General features: G+C 59.9%; 1 protein-coding gene across 1 annotated transcript in view; it reads right to left on the minus strand.

The window, feature by feature from the left end:
• The window catches only part of GAS6 (growth arrest specific 6), a 33,482-nt gene extending 16,486 nt beyond the window's left edge, over window positions 1–16,996 (minus strand). The window contains exons 1-4 of the mRNA XM_079903157.1: window positions 16,746–16,996; window positions 16,392–16,558; window positions 4,307–4,331; window positions 2,872–2,934 (exon numbers count right to left, since the gene is read on the minus strand). Coding sequence (XP_079759283.1) covers window positions 2,872–2,934; window positions 4,307–4,331; window positions 16,392–16,558; window positions 16,746–16,818 — 328 coding nt within the window. The 5' untranslated portion in view covers window positions 16,819–16,996. The remainder of the gene's footprint in view (window positions 1–2,871; window positions 2,935–4,306; window positions 4,332–16,391; window positions 16,559–16,745) is intronic.
• Window positions 16,997–17,803: the final 807 nt, after the last annotated feature.

Genomic DNA, 17,803 nt, shown 5'->3' on the forward strand with positions numbered 1-17,803 from the left:
ACACTCGCAAGTGTGCCCTGAACACAGCACCTGCGGGTATTTGGAGACTCATGCGCAGCTGTCCTCGCGGGCTCAGCGAGTGCCTTCCGCCCCAAGCAAGTAGGACTGGGTCTGGCGCTCGGAGAGTGAGGAAGGGGGGTCCAGCGGTCAGCCCTGTGGCCCCCGTGCCGCTGTAACGAGGGCTCCCCCGGGGGACAGGAGGGCCGGGGCGGCGGGGGTCAAGCCCAGTGCCAGGGCTGAGATGACGGACGGGTCTGCTTCCTGACACTGTCTCCGCAGGATGGGGCTCTGAGGGGGGCAGGGAGACCGGGGCGGTCGGGGGGACGTGTGCTGGGGCCCGAGGGTCCGGCTGTTCCCCCAGCAGCACTTGGCACGTCAGAGGCCCTGCAGGAGGGACGGGGAAGATGGGGTGCGTCTCCACTCGACATATTTGGTGAAAGACTTAAAGATATTTCAGAAGGACACACCTGGCCTCATTACCTTTGTCTGGAATTTGCCTAGAATGCCTACCCGCCGCCCCCCCACCTTTAAAAATCAACCTCCCCTGGGGTGGGACAGCCCCAGGAGATCCCCACAGGGAACCTAGCTGGAGAGCGGCTCTTATCTGTTGCCCTGTCGGGAAGCTTATCTGTAGGGCAGAGGAAGGAGAGTGTTTGCAGGTGCCCCTGAGCTTCTAGGAATTCGGTGGACGCAGGCAGCCTGCAGAGGGGCTCGGGGCTGAGTCAGACCTGAGCCCCAACCCGGGCCCCCGACAGGCGGGAGGCGAGGGCCACGATGGCTGAGAGAGGATGGAGGGAGAAGCGGCTGCTATGTGGACGGGGGTGTGAGGCACCTGCTGAGGCCAGCAGAGGCCTGTCTCAGTGGCTTTTGCTCCCACTTCCAGAAATGTGTGGGTGTGACGAGTTATAAGCTGGGAAATACATGCAAATGCGGGCCGTCGTCCTCACGGAGGAGAAAAGGCACGGAGACCCTTCCTCGTGGAGACAGTTGGCCAGGACTCCGCAGACGGCATCGCCCAAACCCTCTGACACCCAAAGGCAGAGCCTCAGAAACCGATCCCGGACCCCCGGGGGAGGCACATCTAGAATAAATGACCTCCTCACTGCATCAGAGACGCCGAGGCAGGTTATAAGCTTAAACATGAAATATCAGACAACTTCTTATAGTCTCAGGAAAAGGACAGCCTGAAACCCAGGAAGTGAAACAAACTCATCAGTTCGAACACATCATTTAAAAAGAAGGAACGGGCATGGCAAGTTGACAGCACCAAAAATCTGCTACAAGTGAAGCCGAATGACAGGAAGCTGAACTGCTGTGACGCTCCCATGTCTGCCTAAGGCCGGTGAGGTCCCGCTCAGCCTGGGGGGCCGAGGGGCGGGCTTTGCTCACGTCAGCCGGGGTGTGTGGGCGTGGGCTCTGTTCCCTGAGTGCACACCGGCCTCTGCCCCTCACTCGCTCTTGGGAGGCTGCTGAAGGGTCCGTGGGGAGCCCGGGCCTCATAGCAGGGCCCCTGCCCTCCTTCAGTCTCTCACTTCCTTTGTGCGCCTGGGCCGGGCTGGGGTCTGTGACCCGGGGCGAGACAGGCAAGGCCGGCGGCTGGTACGTGGGAGGCTGGGTGACGGGTCACAGCCGCCGAGCCCTGCCCACCAGGCCCTGGTGCCAGTCCCGGCCTTCCACCCGCCCTGGGCGACCCCGCAGTGCAGGCCCGCGTGCAGCGCAGGGCTCCCCGTGCGGGGCTGGCTGTGCGCTCAGAGCCCGTCTCCTCACCGGTGGAGCCGGTGCAATAAGGCAGCTGACAGCCGGGCCTGGCGGGGACGAAGCGGTCACATCACAGAGCTCTCCGGCCACAGCCGGGCCTGGAGTCAGGCTCGGCTGAGACGGGCCTGGGGGTCTACGTGTGGATTAAAGTTCGTGCAAAGTGTCAGTGTTACGTATGATAATTTAAAATAATAATAAAGACGCACGATGAGCTGAAGAAAAATTTTGCTACCTTTAGTACACATGGCTAATTTGCAAAATATATCAACAGCTCCTACAAACTGAGGCAAGTAGGCAAAGACTCTGAACAAACTACCCACAGAAAAAGAAACCCAAGGTTCCTCAACATATGAAGCTCAGCTTTACTCATGAGTAAGAAAAAAAGAAACTGAATTGACTGGGGGTCTTTTTTCACCTGAAAGGTATAAAAAAGTAAGAAGCAATACACTGGGCTGGTGCAGGTACTGGGAGAGGCACTCCCGCCCTCCACCGGGGTGGGGGGTAACGGGGCCGGGTCTGCAGCAGAACTGAAAAAGAACACAGCTTTCCCTCTGCAAGTCCACTCTATTCTGCAGATATTCAGACAAGGAGGTCACTCTGGCTTTGCTTGTTACAGTATAAAAACTGGAAACGGCCCAGGTGTCCGCCAGTGCACACTGGTTAACAAGCACGCTGCCCACCAAGCGTGAGTGTGGACGCAGCCCCACGTGCTGGCCGTGCTCGTGCTGACACAGGAAGCGTCTGCGAAGCGTGGAGGGGGAAGGGCGGTGGGGTCATGGGTTCAGGGAGCTGCCACCTGTGTGGAAATAAGAGACTCCGAGTACATTCCTACGGGTCTGAGAATATTCTTAGAACCGGTGGCCGTGGCGAAAGGGCCCCTGACTGACCAGGAGGCAGGGCCGGATGCACCTTCTCTCCACCTGTGAAAGGTTTACACTTCATACCGTGCGAATTTCCTGCCTGTTCGAAAAGCCAACACGTACTCGCTTAGAAAAGGAAGTTCAGGGCAAAGGAGAGGACCTCAGGCAGGTGCCGTGGCTCCAAAGACAATGGAAATATAGCAAAGCCCCAAGACCCCAAACGCAGGGGCTTCGAGGAAGGAGACAGACTTACTTTGCACGCAGGTGATGAAATCTGTGTTCTTTTTGTACGGAGATCCATGTTTACTGATGCATTCTGCAAAACAGAGAGGGCAGGGCGTCACCTTCCGGCACGGGGCCAGCAGACGTGACACTCTGGAGGGAGACTAGTCACGCTGACACGGAACATGGAACACCGTCAGACAAGAAGACGTCTCCGCCCATGGGCAGAGCTCTGTCTCCAAGGAGCCTTGGGCCCCTGCAGCCTCCTGGTGGGGTTCTTTCTGTCGTACAGAAGGCTCTCCAGTGGCACTCAGGAAGCTTCTGCCCGTGGTCAGAGGGCTGGCCTCCATTTCAACCTGACCCCCGCTTGGAAACAGTACCCTTGGTTTGATGGTCAATCTCTTTGGCGAACTAGCCCCCTCCTCCTCTGTGCTGTCTGACCGCGTGCTCCACACGGAGGCCAGGGGTGGGAGGGACCACAGCATCCGGATGATCTGAACTTGAGCTTGGGCATAATGGGTGTTGGTTGAGCCACTTCACTGGCCCTTTGGTGGGTCGCTGCTGCCCATCCGCGCCTCGGAGGATGTGGGCACAGGCAGTGGATAGCATTGGAGGTGGCCCGGGGGCCACTGTCGCCTTTGCCTCAGGATACAAAGCCATGCACCCGGAAGCAAGGCCGGCAGGGAGCCCGGATGGGGCTTCTCAAGGCCAATCACAGGTCCACTACGCTGTTGCCAGATACACACCCACAGAAGGTACCTCTACGAGGCTATAAGGCCAATGGAAAATTTACCAAAATGCGCTTCACACAATTAAAGAGGAAAGCCCTGGAATACTTCTCTCTCATTATAAGTAGAGACATAAAAGAACCCTTGAAACAGTGTCGATTAAGGAACAGTTCGCAGGGGAACTTTCAGGTCTTCCTGAAAACACGGGACCGCCTTCGCCTTTTTCCTCTCGTTCTCCCCCAGTCCAGGCCCCCCCGCCTCCACACACAGACGTGACTGGCGCTCGGGGAGCGCCATGACTGCTCGACGGCCAAGGCTGTTCGCCTGCCCGTTCCTGTTGTCCAAGTTAAACAAAAGCACGTTTTAATGTTCTCAGCTTTAATTAATAACATGGTATCAACAACCAGAGTCCGCATAAGCAAAAGCTCTCTGGGGTCTTCAGTGATTTCACAAGGGCAGAGTCCTGAGACCAAACAGCCCGAGAACCACGAAAGCAATCATATTTCCAGTTAACGAGCTGAGCCTGGAATCAGAGTGGGGCAGAGGTCTGCAAACAATGGCATCGGCTGGAGGTGACACTAACGCGGTCACTATGGTATAAAAGACACAAACTAGGGCTTTGTCCCGTGAGCCCTGGAGAGCTCCCAACTCACTGTGCGATTAAGCAGGTCCTTCCGGGAACAACTCGGTGATGAGGTGTGAGGCCCCAAACAAAAGGAGGAAATGAGTCCAACTTACCTAAGTACCTTGGATAAAAGTACTCCTGCGGAAAAAGAAAAAGAAAAGGCAGCGGTTAACCGGCAGAGTGCCCGGCGTCTGGGCACCACCCCCTGGCGGCTGGTCCACCAAACCTCACCCCTCTCCTCCAACAGGAACGGCCAGGCCCGGGAGGCAGGTGCTTGAGGGAGGACGGCTGCCCAGAAAGCCACTTTCTGCCCTTGAGAGGGCTGGGGGAGGGGACGGAGGGAGGGGGCGTCCCTGGGGCCACGCAGCTTCTGCAGAGTGATGTCTGCACACTGAGACCAGACCTGCGGTAACCAGCAATGCTGTGCGGGTGAAGCACCTTTCAGGAAGACAGGAAACATGCCAAGAAAAAGGCAAGCCTTGGACCCCGGTGGCCGCAGGGGCCCCTCGGGAGATGGGAGGCCTCTGTAGGACTCCCAGCAGCTACGGTACTTGTAAAACAAACAGCTGGATGAGGGATGGAGGGTGTAGACGGGGAGTGCTTTTATCCATGACTGCAAATTAAGAGATGGGCGCTGGGCGGTGAACGTCAGGTGAGAGAACACCTGCCTGTGCCCATCCCGGCAGCAGCTCCGGGACCCACACGCTCTGATGTCCCGCTCAGGGACATCGCTCAGGGCCGATCGCGGAGCAGTTTGGCCCTGTGTCCCCTCCCTGACGGAACCAAGGGGCCGGATGCTGGGTGTCACCTGCTTGCTCACGACCACCCTCCCAGGAGGGTCTTGCTAATCAGCCCCATTATCACAGATGAGTAAACTGAGGCTCCAGCCCGGCTGTGGAGTCTGACTGAGTCCCGTCCCAGGGAGGGCGGGGGCGCCGGACCCCACGGGGCCCGTGCTTCACGCCCGCCGGTCCCCCACCGCCTCACTTGTCCCCTCCGCTCGTGCTTGGCCGGGGCGTCCCGCGAAGACGCGTTCAGGTGTGCTTTTATAAAGTAGCGTTCTGGTAAAGATGCTTCTTGTAAAACTCAACTTGTTTCAAAGAAAAGTAAGGATCAGAGCAAGCTTGGGACTCATGCAACACTTGCGAAGGTGATATTCACGCGAATGTGACAGAGGCAGGCAGGAGGCGACTGCCCTCCTCTGCGCTCCCAGGCCCCCGACAAGGCTGGCTGCGCTTCTTTCTCCTGCTTTGAGTCCCACACCGGCTGGCGCTGGGGACGGAGAGACAGACCAGTCTGGGGCCCTGTGACGAGAGCTCTCAGGGTCCCGGGGGTTGTGGCATCTTTCGGGGTTAGAGGGAGAACAGAGGCCACTGGGCTTTGCAAAGGGAGGGAATTTGATTCTGAAATAAGATTCAGGATGGACGCAGGAAGTTCCGCTCAGGCTTAGGAAGCCGAGGATTAGACCAGGCTTGAACGTGGTGAAGAACTGCGGGGCAAGCACCCGATCACACACACGGTTACACACTGCAGCCTTCCGGAAAGGCAGGTTCCATTCTTCAAGATCGTGACTAGCTAACAGTAATGTGTAATATGTTTTAATACTGAGCCCTGCTGTTGTGAGAACTCAGGCTCCGCAGCCCTCCGTGCCGCCCTGCTTCCCGCAGGTCTGTGCACGGGAACGTGTGGCCCGAAGCTCCTTCAGGGAGCTGCGCCCAAGGGCAGCTGTGTCCACCGGGGTCTACAGTGAGGCTGCATGTGCTCTGGAGCTACAGGAGAAACTTCCCTGTGAGCCCCTCCTCTGTCTCTGCTACTTGTGACCTGCCCCCCGCACAGGAAAGGAGAGCAAATCTGCTTTACCCCTGAGCTCCTCAGAGGCCGGCCACGTCCCTGCGGGGACCGGTGAGGCGTGAGAATCCAGCCCTGATGCTGTCCCACTGTTCACCCGATGGCCTCGCTTCCTGGCCCTGCGCATGGATGGGCTGGGGACTCCCGCTCCCGGCTCTGCTGGCCAGCGTGGACGTTACCCTGCAGACACGCCCGTGTCGGTGGTGCGTGGATCTTTGTCGTGGAATGTCTGGGCTTTTATCTGGATTACACAACGTGGCCAGAGTCGCACCTCACACCACAGTGTGGTTACTTCTCAACAGTAAACTGAGAACTCATTACTTCCTTTAGGACATAACAGCGCTAAGTCGTTTCCAAACATCTCTACTCTGACAAACTAGGCTGGGACTTGGCTGTCAGGACAACTTTCCTTCCTGACATGAAACGTGTAAAGGTGTTTTCCCTGGGGAACAGTCGGGAGGGCTGACCAATCCTTTGGCCACAGCCTTGCTAGCAAATCTGTCTTCTGGCAGAAGACCGTCAAGGTCACGGCAGCCTGAACTGCCCTTGCCGAGGCTTCAGTTTCCTAAGAGCATGAAGCTCACAGCGGCCCCTGAAGACGCCCTCCTGCAGCTGGGTGCCCCGGCTCCATTGGTCCCGCCCGGGGACCCGGAAGGGCTCCTAACCCCTGGGGCTGGCGTTACACGGCTCCCCACGTGTTCTCCTAGCACGGTTCATACAAAACCCTTTCTTCCTTCCTTTCTCCCCAATTCAGCTAAGATTCTCCAAACCAGGTGCAAAAGACTCCACAAGACAGAAGGAAACACAGACACCACTTCTCAGAACACGGACCTCTGGGATCCCCCAGGCCCTGCTCCACCCAGAGAACCCAGGGCGGACCCTGCAAGGGGGGCAGTCCCCAGAGACACCCCGCGAGGGCACTGGGTCCTCTCCTTCCTCAGACACTGAAGCGCACGTTGCAGGGAGGTCCTGGAACAAAGTCCTGGGTATGACCACCCAGTGGCAGGGGTGACGCTGGGATCAGCCCCGGCCCTGACCCTGAGGCCCTGCTGCAGCTCTGCACGTCTGTGTGTGTGGTTCCCTCGGCTGCACGTACACCCTCCATCCCCATGGCTGTCCCCTCCTACCCCACCTGCACGCATGTGACAGGGACAGCGGCCCGAGCAGGGGGGCCCAGTTCTCCGGGTCCTCTTCACATCAGTGTTAGGATGATACGCGCTGCTCCGGATGCTCAGGGCCCTGGTACGGGCAGCAGCGGCTCTCGGGGGCATGGAGACCCTGGTCCCCTTACCACCGGCTCCTCCCTGCAACCTGCACCTGCCCACGGCACATCCCTCTGCACATGCTTCCCACCTGCTCTGGGCACCCGCTGCACCCCAGCTGCTGGCGGAGCACGTGCACACAGGCCCTGGGCACCCCCGCACCCCGCCAGGGTCAGCAGGGCCGCAAGGCAGGGGGTGGCAGCCTCCGCTCACCACTCAGCTGCGGGCTGACAGGCTCAGGGGGCTGGGTGACTGCCGAGGCCCAGCGTGCGGCAAGAACCAGGGCAGCAGAGCGGGGCTGGTCCCTCCAAGCACAGGTTGTATGAGTGCAGCTAAAAAGACCCATGTGAGAGGCGTGTTGTGCAAAAACTCCGTGACGTGGCTAAGTACAGTGTCTCTGGCCAGGCATGAACATACTCTTGGAAATGAACCTCGTAAAACAGGTTTGCTTCCAAACACCTCCCCCCACAGCAGAGATCTGCAGTTGCCATCCAGCATCCGCAATCCTCCCTCCAGCCTCAGTAACAGAACTCTGGATCTAGTTAGAGCTGCAATGCACCCAGCTACAGGACTGCACTTCCCAGCCTCCCTTGCAACTAGGGGTGGGCATGTGACTGAATTCTGGCCAATGAGATACACACAGAGAGTGAAACTGAGTAAAGAGAGTGGAGCACTTTGGTTCTCTGGCCTCCTTGCTGGAATGTAGATGTGATGGCTGGTACTCCAGCAACTTGCCCAGTGTATGAGGAGGCCTGGCAGACAAAGGCCATGCACCAGTACAGTGGAGCACAAATAGGTCATGGAGGCCCCTGGGCCCCCACGACTGAGCAGCCCCGGGCAGCCTGCCTCCCACCTTTTACATGAGAGATAAATAAAACTGTCTTGTTTAAACCACTGTTGCTTGCAGTTTCCAAATTTATGAGGCAAAAATCCCAGGCTAGCTGAATTTGAAAAGTGAGTACAATTTTCACATTTGTAATGACCTGCAAAGTAAAGTTATAAATCTACCGTGAGTCAAGATTTCATGAGTCAGTGAGAATGTTTTGGGAAGTAACCAATGCAAAGGCACTGATAAATCAGGGTTTAGGCCAGTTAACAACGACAGAAGAGAAAGTTCGCAAGTATCACAGACTGACTGCTTCAAGACAGAATAACCTGATTGCCTAGGATTAGCAAAGGCTCGTGGGACTGTGGGTGAAGCTGTCAAACGCTTTTTGCAAAAATGTCTCCATTTATGGTAAGGAGAAAGTAGGCTTTCTAAAAATCATTATTATTTCGAAAAAATGTGCCCTGCCTCTCCCCGAAGTCTTACTTCAATCTTTCTTTGTTCTGAAAATTTAGTGCCTAATTACATTTACAATACAATTTTGTAAAGCATGAAACGGAATAAATTTGTTTTTATAATTTACGGCTTCATTCCTCAAGATGGATCGGTGCCCTCACTGTGTAATCTGATCAGTCTTCAGTGGCTCACTCGAAGTGGCCCTTCTTCCCGTCTAATGTGCTCTCCTGGCGGAGGCTTCTTGAGGCTGCTGGGCTCTCACCTTCACAGCACTGGCTGGTCATCCACAGCTTTGCCCGGAAACCCTTTGTTCTCAAGGCCAAATGCAGCGATGCTGCTCACTTGAGTGGCTGGGGTGCTCACAGGCAGGAGAGGAAACGACTAAGCCACACTGGGTACTACTAAGCCTCACCGGGTACTAAGCCTCACCGGGTACTAAGCCTTCCCTGCCAGGCCTGCCACGTTCTCTCTGGGAAATGTGATTCACGAAGGTGAACCAGCAAAACTTTATTCAAACCATGGCTATGCCGCACTGAGGGATTTCTAAGCACCGGACCCCATGCTAAGTCCTTCCTTCACCCTTGTGGTGGCACAACAATGACCCCAAAGACGTCCAGGTCCACCTCCCGGCAGCTGTGAATATGGTGGGCTCCACAGCGAAGGTCAGTGAGGTTGCTCATCGGCTGACCTTGGGAGGAGGTGATTCCCCTGGGCCATCGGGGGCTCAGGGGACCACAGGGTGTGCAAACAAGGAACAGCAAAGGCAGCAACAGATCCAGAAATGGCAACGTAGAAAGAACGCCCACCTGCCGGCCAGGAGGATGGAGGAGGGGCCCGAGCCAGGGACGCGGCGCCTGCAGAATCTGGAATAGGCAGGCGTGGGCTCCCTACTGGGGCCTCCAGAAGGGAGCGGCCCCAAGAGACGCATTTCAGACTCTGGCCTCCGGAAGGGTAAGCTTGTGCTGAAGTGTCACAGCAGTGAGGAAACGACATCTTCCCTGGAGTCAGGCAGGGACGCTCCTGTCCCCTCCGACCTGTCCCTGCCAACACGTGGCAGCTGGCCTTGCGGAGCTCAGGCAGCGCGGGACCAGGCGGAGGGACGACGCTGTCTGCCTCCCGTCCGCAAAGCCATGCCCACCAGCCCCTAGCGGGATGCCAGCCCCTAGCAGGGCGCCAGCGAGCAGCGTGTGTCCCCCAGGACCTGTGGAGCAAAGGGGCAGAGCGGGAACCAGGGGGCTCTGGGCAGGGACGCGGCCCTCGTGGTCTCCAGCGCCAGGAGGGGGCTTGCTGGGCAGCCTGGCTGGGGGCTCAGGCGTCATCCCAAAGCCACAGGGAGAGACCGTACGCGGCTGCTTGGCAGTGTGAATGGGGACCGAGGCCCAGCAGGTGGGACGGAACGTCGGCCTGTCCTGGGAGGGCCCCGAGGAGGCAGAAGTGGTAGCACCAGAGATGCTCCACGGAGGCCGCAGGACGTGTGCTGCGGGGGGCGGGGGGGAGCGGGGGGCCGCAGGCTTTGTCCAGAGGCTGGGAGGCCGCAGCGGCACCGACAGGAGAGGGGAAGGAGGTGAGAAGCCAGAGAGAGTGAGTAGGAGGGAAGAGGAAAGTGGACATCGCCCGGGGATCAGGGAGGAGCTGGCGACCACCCGTCCCTTCGCAGGGACCCACACAGGCTGGGCTGCAGAGGACTCGTGCTGCGGGTGAGATGGGCAGGCGAGGGTGGCATGGTCAGGTCAGAAACGCAATGTTATGCTTCCCTGTTTATGTGAATTCAGGAAAACCAAAATGATGTATTTTCCCATCATGCAAAACCCACAAATAAAATGCTGGACAGAGTACAGGGTGACAAGTTATCAGGGCAAACAGCGCAGCTCCAACACAGCCTTTGTGCAAAGGTAGTGTGTCCAGGAGGCCCTGAGAGCAGGCTGTGCAGACGGGACCCAGGCTCGCCCTGGAGGCCACAGACACCTGGGCTCAGGGGTCAGCCCTGAGTTCCCCCTGGTCCTCCCACTAATGACCTGACTCCCTTGAGTCTGTCGATCCCCGGGCTGCAGCTCAGGGGCGCCTCCACGGGATGGCTCAGGCTCTCGCCCGAAGCAGCATTCTGAGGTCCCGTGACAGATTCTGTGAGTGCGCAGCTCCAGCCCGTTCCTGGCCTCTGGAAGGGGATGGAAGGGCACCTCGGCCCCTTCGGGTCCCTGCTGAACCACGGCCCCGCACACGTGAGCGTTCAATTCTGAGCAGCACAGGATGGGCTGGTGTGAACGAGGAGAGACTCAGAGGAGGCATGTGGTGGGTGCAGACCTGGGTCAGGGGTCAGGGGTCAGAGTTTGCCACACCCCACGGGAGAAGGCGCCCTGCCCCCGACAACTGCCAACAGCCACCTCCTAACACGTTTTCCATTTCAACCCGAAGCATCGCACTAAAGAAACATGTGTCCAAACCACAGAGGCCCCTGGGGGCTGTACCTGTGGCCGTGCTGGGCAGGCGGCCCCAGCCTGGCCTCCGGCCCCGTGGCTGCAGCAGTGACCTTCCCGGACGCCCTGGGAGCTGGTCCAGCCCAGCTGTGGGATTTCCACAGGGCACAGCATTCCCAGAAGAGGTCCTCAGAGAACTGGGTTTAGGTGGTAGGGTTTGGGGACAGATGTGGAAAGAATGTATTTTATTATCATCGGCACTAACTGGAAGGAGACAAATTTCACCTAGAATTTTGGAAGAAAAACAGAAAGTCCAAGAAAATAACAAGTGTGATGGAAACACATCACTACCTCCTTTGAAGGACGTGTTTTTAATTGGTGCAAAGTGCCTTTCTCAGAGGCAGATAAAGAACTCCGTCCACTTCCAACACCTCCTTAAAACTGACTTTAAAACTTAATAAACTGCACTCTCTCAGGGTCAAAATTTACAGGTGTACACGCACCAGGATCGCAACGAAATCACTGGACTAAAACAACCACCGAAGGGGCAGAGTATTCCCAACATCAAATATCAAACCACAGCCAAGTCTGCATCACAGAAGCAGCAGCACGAAGACGCCAGACACCTGCCAGTGCAGCCAGGGCAAAGTAACCGCCTGGCCGGGTTCGCGACGTCCTGGCCCAGCACCTCAGAACCTCGAGAAACAGGCCAGAAGCATCAGCTTCTCAAAGGGCGTGTTCTTCCTAAGTCCCATAGGCAGACCTGCGGTGACTTTCAAAACGTCTTGAATTGGTTTTCCAGACGTTAAGCCCGCAGGCTGGGACGAGGTGTCTTTTAGGGGGCTGCCCTGTCATTACACTGCAGGGCCAGCTCCGGGCCGGGCAGACCCCCAGGACTAAAACAAGCACATCTGTAGGCACAGGGGCAGCCAAGGGGGTCCAGACGGAGCCTGTCTCTCCCTCAAGGCCACCCGGGGGGCGGCAGGCCCCGCACTGGGGGCCTGAATGCGGGTCCGTCTAACCAGCCGTCCGCGGGCCCCTGAGCCGTGCCGAGCCAGCTCTGGAGAAAACATTACGACTCGGAGACCCTGCCCTGCCCGGCCAGCTTCCTTGGGCCTCCAGGGGAGGAAGCCCTGGAGGGATGGGGCCCAGTGGGGAGGCCTGGGCAGCCCCGGGGCAAGGGGCCGCCCAGGCGCACAGGAGCTGGGGCTGGATCTGCACAGGGAGGGCGCCTGGTCACACTCCTCGACGGACCCCGGTGTGGCACGGAGGAGCGGGGCGTGTGCAAGTGCGTGTCTGAGCGTCCAAGTGAGTGTTAGGGGCTGCTGTCCAGGCATGGGGGGCAGGGGGCCCGAGGCTGTCCTGGAGGTCACTGGGGGTGACGAGGGCCCCCTCCCCGCTCCTGCTGGGACCCCTGAGACCCCTTAGGCCACCCCAACAGGGGAGACTTGAGGGAGGGGCTTCCACCTCCCTCGGGCTTGCCCCTCCCCAAGCTGTCCCCAGAGACTCTGGGGTCTCAGGAAGACAGGTGTCCCTGGAGGGCAGACGCAGTTCAAGACAAGGCGGCAGCCCTGCAGGGCTCTGAAACTGACTGCACCCCGAAAACCCTCCTGGGTAGGGAAGTATCACCACCACTGGGCCCCCATGTCTGAGAGAGCGGGGGTGGGGTGGGGGGAGAGAGACAGAGACAGACAGAGAGACAAGTAGACACCACCAGACAGAGACAGAGAGAGACACGGGGTGTGGGGTGAACATGCGAGGTCAGAGGTCAGGCTTGGGCTGCACTGGAGGCAGAGGGGCCCTGTGGGTGGGATGCCGGCCGAGCTGCAAACACTGTGAATATTGTTGTTTGCATCTCAAACTAACCAAGGTGATGGCGTCAAGGCCCAGGACCTGGAATTCCTCCCGACCCACAGGCCTCGGGCGGCACTGGTGCTGGGAGGTGGTGACCCATGCGGGGCCGCAGGTCGGGCTGGGTAAGTCTTTCGTCCAGAATCCTTTCTGGAGGCCACGGGCAATGGTATCGGTGTCTGGAACCCACTGGTCTTAAAGGACTTAAGCGGGAAGGTGACTGCTGGGCTGGCCCGGTGAGCTTCTGGGAGAGCTCCGGAGACCCAGCAGGGGTGCCTGGGGGCCTGGCACCCAGAGTTCTCTGGACAAGAGGCCAGAACGAGGGAAATGCCAGGAAGAGAGGGTAACAATGCGAAAGGAAAACGAGATAAGGATGGAATCTAATCGCAGGCTCTGGGGGGAGGGCAGGGCGGGGACACTCCCCCCGCGGCCCCAAAGAATGTGGAGGAGACCCTGGTCAGCAGGAGGGAGGCAGGCGACACCTGCATCAGGAAGGCCCCCAGGCTCCCGTAACCCCAGGAATCGGGAAGGTGCCCACAGCTACCTGCTCAAAGGAGAGCTCTATCCGTCAGACGCCTCCATCCCCAAAGAGGAAGACGGCCCAGGCCCAGGGTGGAACAACCCGCCCGGCAGAAAGAGCCTAGAACACACCCAGCACAGAGGGCACAGCCTCCGGATTCCAGGGGCGGCTTGCCGCCCAGAGGGCCGGCTCCAGGTGCCCCAGCCCCCAGCTCAGGGGGCAGGGCGTCCTCCCCCTTCCCCCCTCCCCGGCCCCCAGAGCCCCAGGAACTGAACAGGAAAGACAGTGCGGCCTCCTCTGCTCCAACAGGTGTGTGTGGCTGCAACGGCCAGACACACAGAGGACAGGCCAGCCCCAGAGGTGACCCTGGCAGGTAAGGACTGGCTTCTCCTACGAGCACCCCCCTGAGCAGGCGAGCGGATCACAGCCCAGCGGATGCTGTGATCACATCACACATCGGGACGCTGGCGGGAGGTCCCGTGACGGTCACAGAACCAGGTCCTGGCGACTTTTGAACTAAGGTCAGGGCGCTCATCCTGGGTCACCCCCGCGAACACTCACAAGGAACAACATTTGAAGGCGAGGAATTGATGTTTCTCAAGAGAGCCCCAAACTGTGTGGGGCAGAGGGACCCACTGGTAATGTCACAGGACGGCCTCATTCAAAAGCACTGTTTCTCCAAAGGTGTATTAGCAGTGAGCTGTGTTTGGAGGGTTTCCCAGGGATCCCAGGTCCCTGGAATCTGGGATCTCCCCAAAGTGAGGGAAAGGATGGTGTGGACACCTGGAGGGGCAGCTGGTCGACCAGAGCGGGGCCGGACATGCAGGAGCCCCTCACCACCAGCCTCAACCCACGCCTAGCTGGGCTCCTCCCAGCCCTCCACAGCACCTCCTGAGGAAAAGGACAACAAGCCAAGGGCCAGACCAGACAGAGCAAGCAGCCTGCACAGCGGTCTACACAGGAGGCAAGGTGCGGGCTGAGATGCGGGGGTTTGCATTGACTGCAAGGGAAGCTGGTAAATAAAGGGAAAGATGTGATTACAATTTGGGGGTGGGGGTCAGAAAGGAGGACAGAAGTCTGGAAAGTTACAGATGGCTTTGATATGAAAGGAGTTCACAAATTCCCGATGGGGTAGACGGGGTGGATGTGAGAGAGGACGCCCCCAGCGTCACAGCAACTCCACCTCGGCAGGGAGGGAAGTCAGGACACTGAGGGAAGTACAAAGTCCCTGCACAGAAATGGCGGCGTCTCATTAAAGTCATGGGCTGTGAGCACGGCTTCCTTGTCTCGTCTTCATTTCATCCATTGTAGACAAAGTTATAATTAAAACGTAAGTCACAGGGGGGATGGCTCTGGGAAGGGTGGCGCAGCGATTAGTGCACAGTGTGCCCAGGCCCAAGGCCTTTCCATCCTGGAAAGCAGGGACAGGGGCAGGGCAGGGGCAGGCCGGCGTGGGTGGTGGCCTTGTTGCCCTCAAGTCTCGTCACCCGCAAGCCCATCCCACACTCTGTACAAGCCAGCGCTCCAGGCTGGGCCTGGGGCTGGCGGGACTGCAGCCAGCACACAATCCCGCAGCAGGGCAGGGACACAGCCCACTGCGGGACCTTCAGAACTCCTCCGCAGGTGCCATGCCAGCTCCTCTGGGCCACCGGGACTCACCATCAAAGAAACGGGCAAACAGGCCAGAAGAGACCGGTGGCAAAACAAACGGCGTGGCTGCGGACACTGAGGACAGAGTCGCAGCAGAAGCGCCTGTCACGGCTCAGCCACCGCCGCCGCGCGCTGGGCCAGAGGGAAGGTGGGCACAGCTGGGCCATCCCTGTATAAAGCTTGTTTCGGAAAGGGGACTGAAGGGATGGTCAAACCAACCGGTCAGAAACGGGAGTCAAAGTAAAAGCCCACGGGCCTCACAGCCATTTGTTTATTACACGAGACATTTATTTCATCCCAGAAGAATCCTTTAGAAGAAAATTTCCCGTAGAACCAAAACCAGCTGTGAAATCACCCTGACCTCTCGGCGTGAAGCGACGCAGTGTAAGCCCACCCCATCCCCATCAGTCCTACTTCCCAAAGACAGGCGCGCGCCAGGTCCCCCAGGGCACCGCCACCCCCTCTCCCTCCCCGAAGATGGTACAGCTCCTGCGCTGCCGCGGAGGCCACACCGGGGCTGCTCCCTGCGGTCGGGTGCCGGCCACCCCGCATTCTCCGAGGACATTATTAATAGAAATCTGTCCTGAGCCAGCCCGTCGGGCTCCGGAAGGCACCAGCTGCTTCGGCGAGTGCACCTTTCCGCAGGGGCTGCGCACCGGCGGGGGGACCTGGGCCCGTCCCTGCTGTCCACTCGGACCGCCCCCGACCCTCCACGGTACGTGTTCCAGCTCTACTCCCGTCCTCCTGCCGCGGGAGCCGCTGCTGCCAGCAATTCCAGCCCTCACGCCTTTGAAGCTAAAGCTCTGTCCCTCCTGCTGCGGATCAGGGCGCTGTGAGCAGCTCCCCCCGCTCCAGTCTAGCTAAGGGGGCGGGGAGGTAGGAAACTGATCTTCTTTTTAAACCATTTATTTCTTTTACATTTTAAAACGGACCCTGCGGCATCCCGGTTGAGCTGTCATATCACGGCACGGTTCTTTCAAAGCGGCTGCTTTCACAGGCTTGCCGAGGGAAGAGGACTGCAGGGCGTCCGCAGGACCTCCCGCCGACATCCGCCACCCCCCTCCAGCTAAGGCGGCACCTGGCGTCACCAGCAGAACTGGGCCTCGGAAGGAGGAGTCTTGAGGGTGGGCCCGGGTCCCGGCGCCTAAGACCCTGCCCCTCCGCCGCGCCGACCGCCCCCCTAATAAGGGTCTGGATGTGCCCTGCAGCCGAAGGACTTGCCGCAGACGCCGAGGCTCCCAGCCGTGCGCGCACGGACGGTGTCCCCGGAAATGCGGCGCCGCAGGGACGGCGCTCGAGGGGACCCGGCTGCCCTGCTCCACCTCGCGGTCCCAGGCGCCGGGCGCACACCTCCCCCGCCCGCGCGCTCACCGTCTCGGGGTCGTTCTCGAACACTTCCCGGGCCTCCTCCTGGCTGCACAGCTCCTCGATGCACTCCCTCTCCAGGTGGCCCTGCTTGGCCTCCTCGAAGACCTGGTAGGCGCGGCGCTGCCTGGGCCTCAGGAACTGCGCCGCCTCGCGCGCCCGCAGGATCACAGCTTCCCGGGCGCGGGCGGGAGAGAGCGGGGACACGCCGTCAGCGCGGCGGGGCCAGGGCGCACGGGGTCGGCGCGCACGGGGCCGGGTCTGGGCGCGGGCACCGGGGCTCCCCTCGCCCCCGGGGTGGCGGGGTGTTGGGACGGGTCCCCCGGCCCAGCCCGCGCCGCGGCCCCGCGCGGTACTCACTGTGCGCGGACTCGGAGGCCAGCAGCAGCAGCAGCAGCGCAGTGCCCAGGGTGGCGGCGGGCCCGGGCGGCATGGCGGGCGGGGACGGGGGACGACGGCCGGGACTGAGACCGGGGCCGGCAGCCGGGCGCGCGCGGTCAGAGCGCCCGCGGGGCCGTGGCGAGGCGCGGGCGCCGCGGGGCGATGGCTCCGGTCATCCCGTGCGGGCGGCTCTGAAGGTCACATCCCGGCGGCTGCACCGCGGCGCTCGCGCGGGGCTGGGCGGGGGCGGCGGCGGGGGCGGGGCGCGCGGGCAGGACCGGCCTCCGGGCCGCGCGGTGCGGGCGGGGCGCGCGGGGCGCCGCCGCCGCCGCCGCCGCCGCCGCCGGGCCGAGCCGGTTTTCTCCGGGAAGATCAAAGCCCGGAGGGGAAGCGGGTCGTCGGGACGAGGGAGGGGACCCGCCCCACCGCCGCCGCCGCCGCCCTTGTGCAGGAGCCTCTCCCCAGTCAGTGGTTAAGTGTCTGTAATCGGGATGTAGACGCGACGAAGTCACACGGGTCCAACCTGACAGGTACAGTTTGACCATTTACCGGATTCAAACCTCTTTCCGCCGCCCCCCCCGACCCCACCCCAAATCTACTACATCCTTTTTGGAGTCTTCATTCTGGGGCACATTTTCTCAAGACTTAAAACCCACCAAAGAAAAGATGAACTGAAGTCAAACCGAGTCCCAGTGGGGTCCGGGGAGCCAGATTGAATGATGTCCATTTGTAATCTCTGTTTTCATAGTGATGACATTGGAAACCTTGAGGGTTCCCAGTAGATATTTCAGCTGAAAGCAGCATTCTGTTAGTTCTCGGAGACCAAGACTTTCTGTCTCTCGTCCCAGAATATTTCGCAAAGTCACAGGCAAAAAAAACCACACACACAAACAAGCAAAACCAAAACATAGCGGACCACTCGGGGGACCGAAGCGGACAGCGAGCCCGGCACCGCGGGGAGGGGGCCTGCGCCGCCCCCTGGGGAATCCTGCCGCGGAAACCGCGCCCCAAGGGGAAGGTGAAAGGGCAGCCTCCCC

This window comes from Stenella coeruleoalba, assembly GCF_951394435.1.
Source record: "Stenella coeruleoalba genome assembly, chromosome: 18".
Lineage (NCBI taxonomy): Eukaryota > Metazoa > Chordata > Mammalia > Artiodactyla > Delphinidae > Stenella > Stenella coeruleoalba.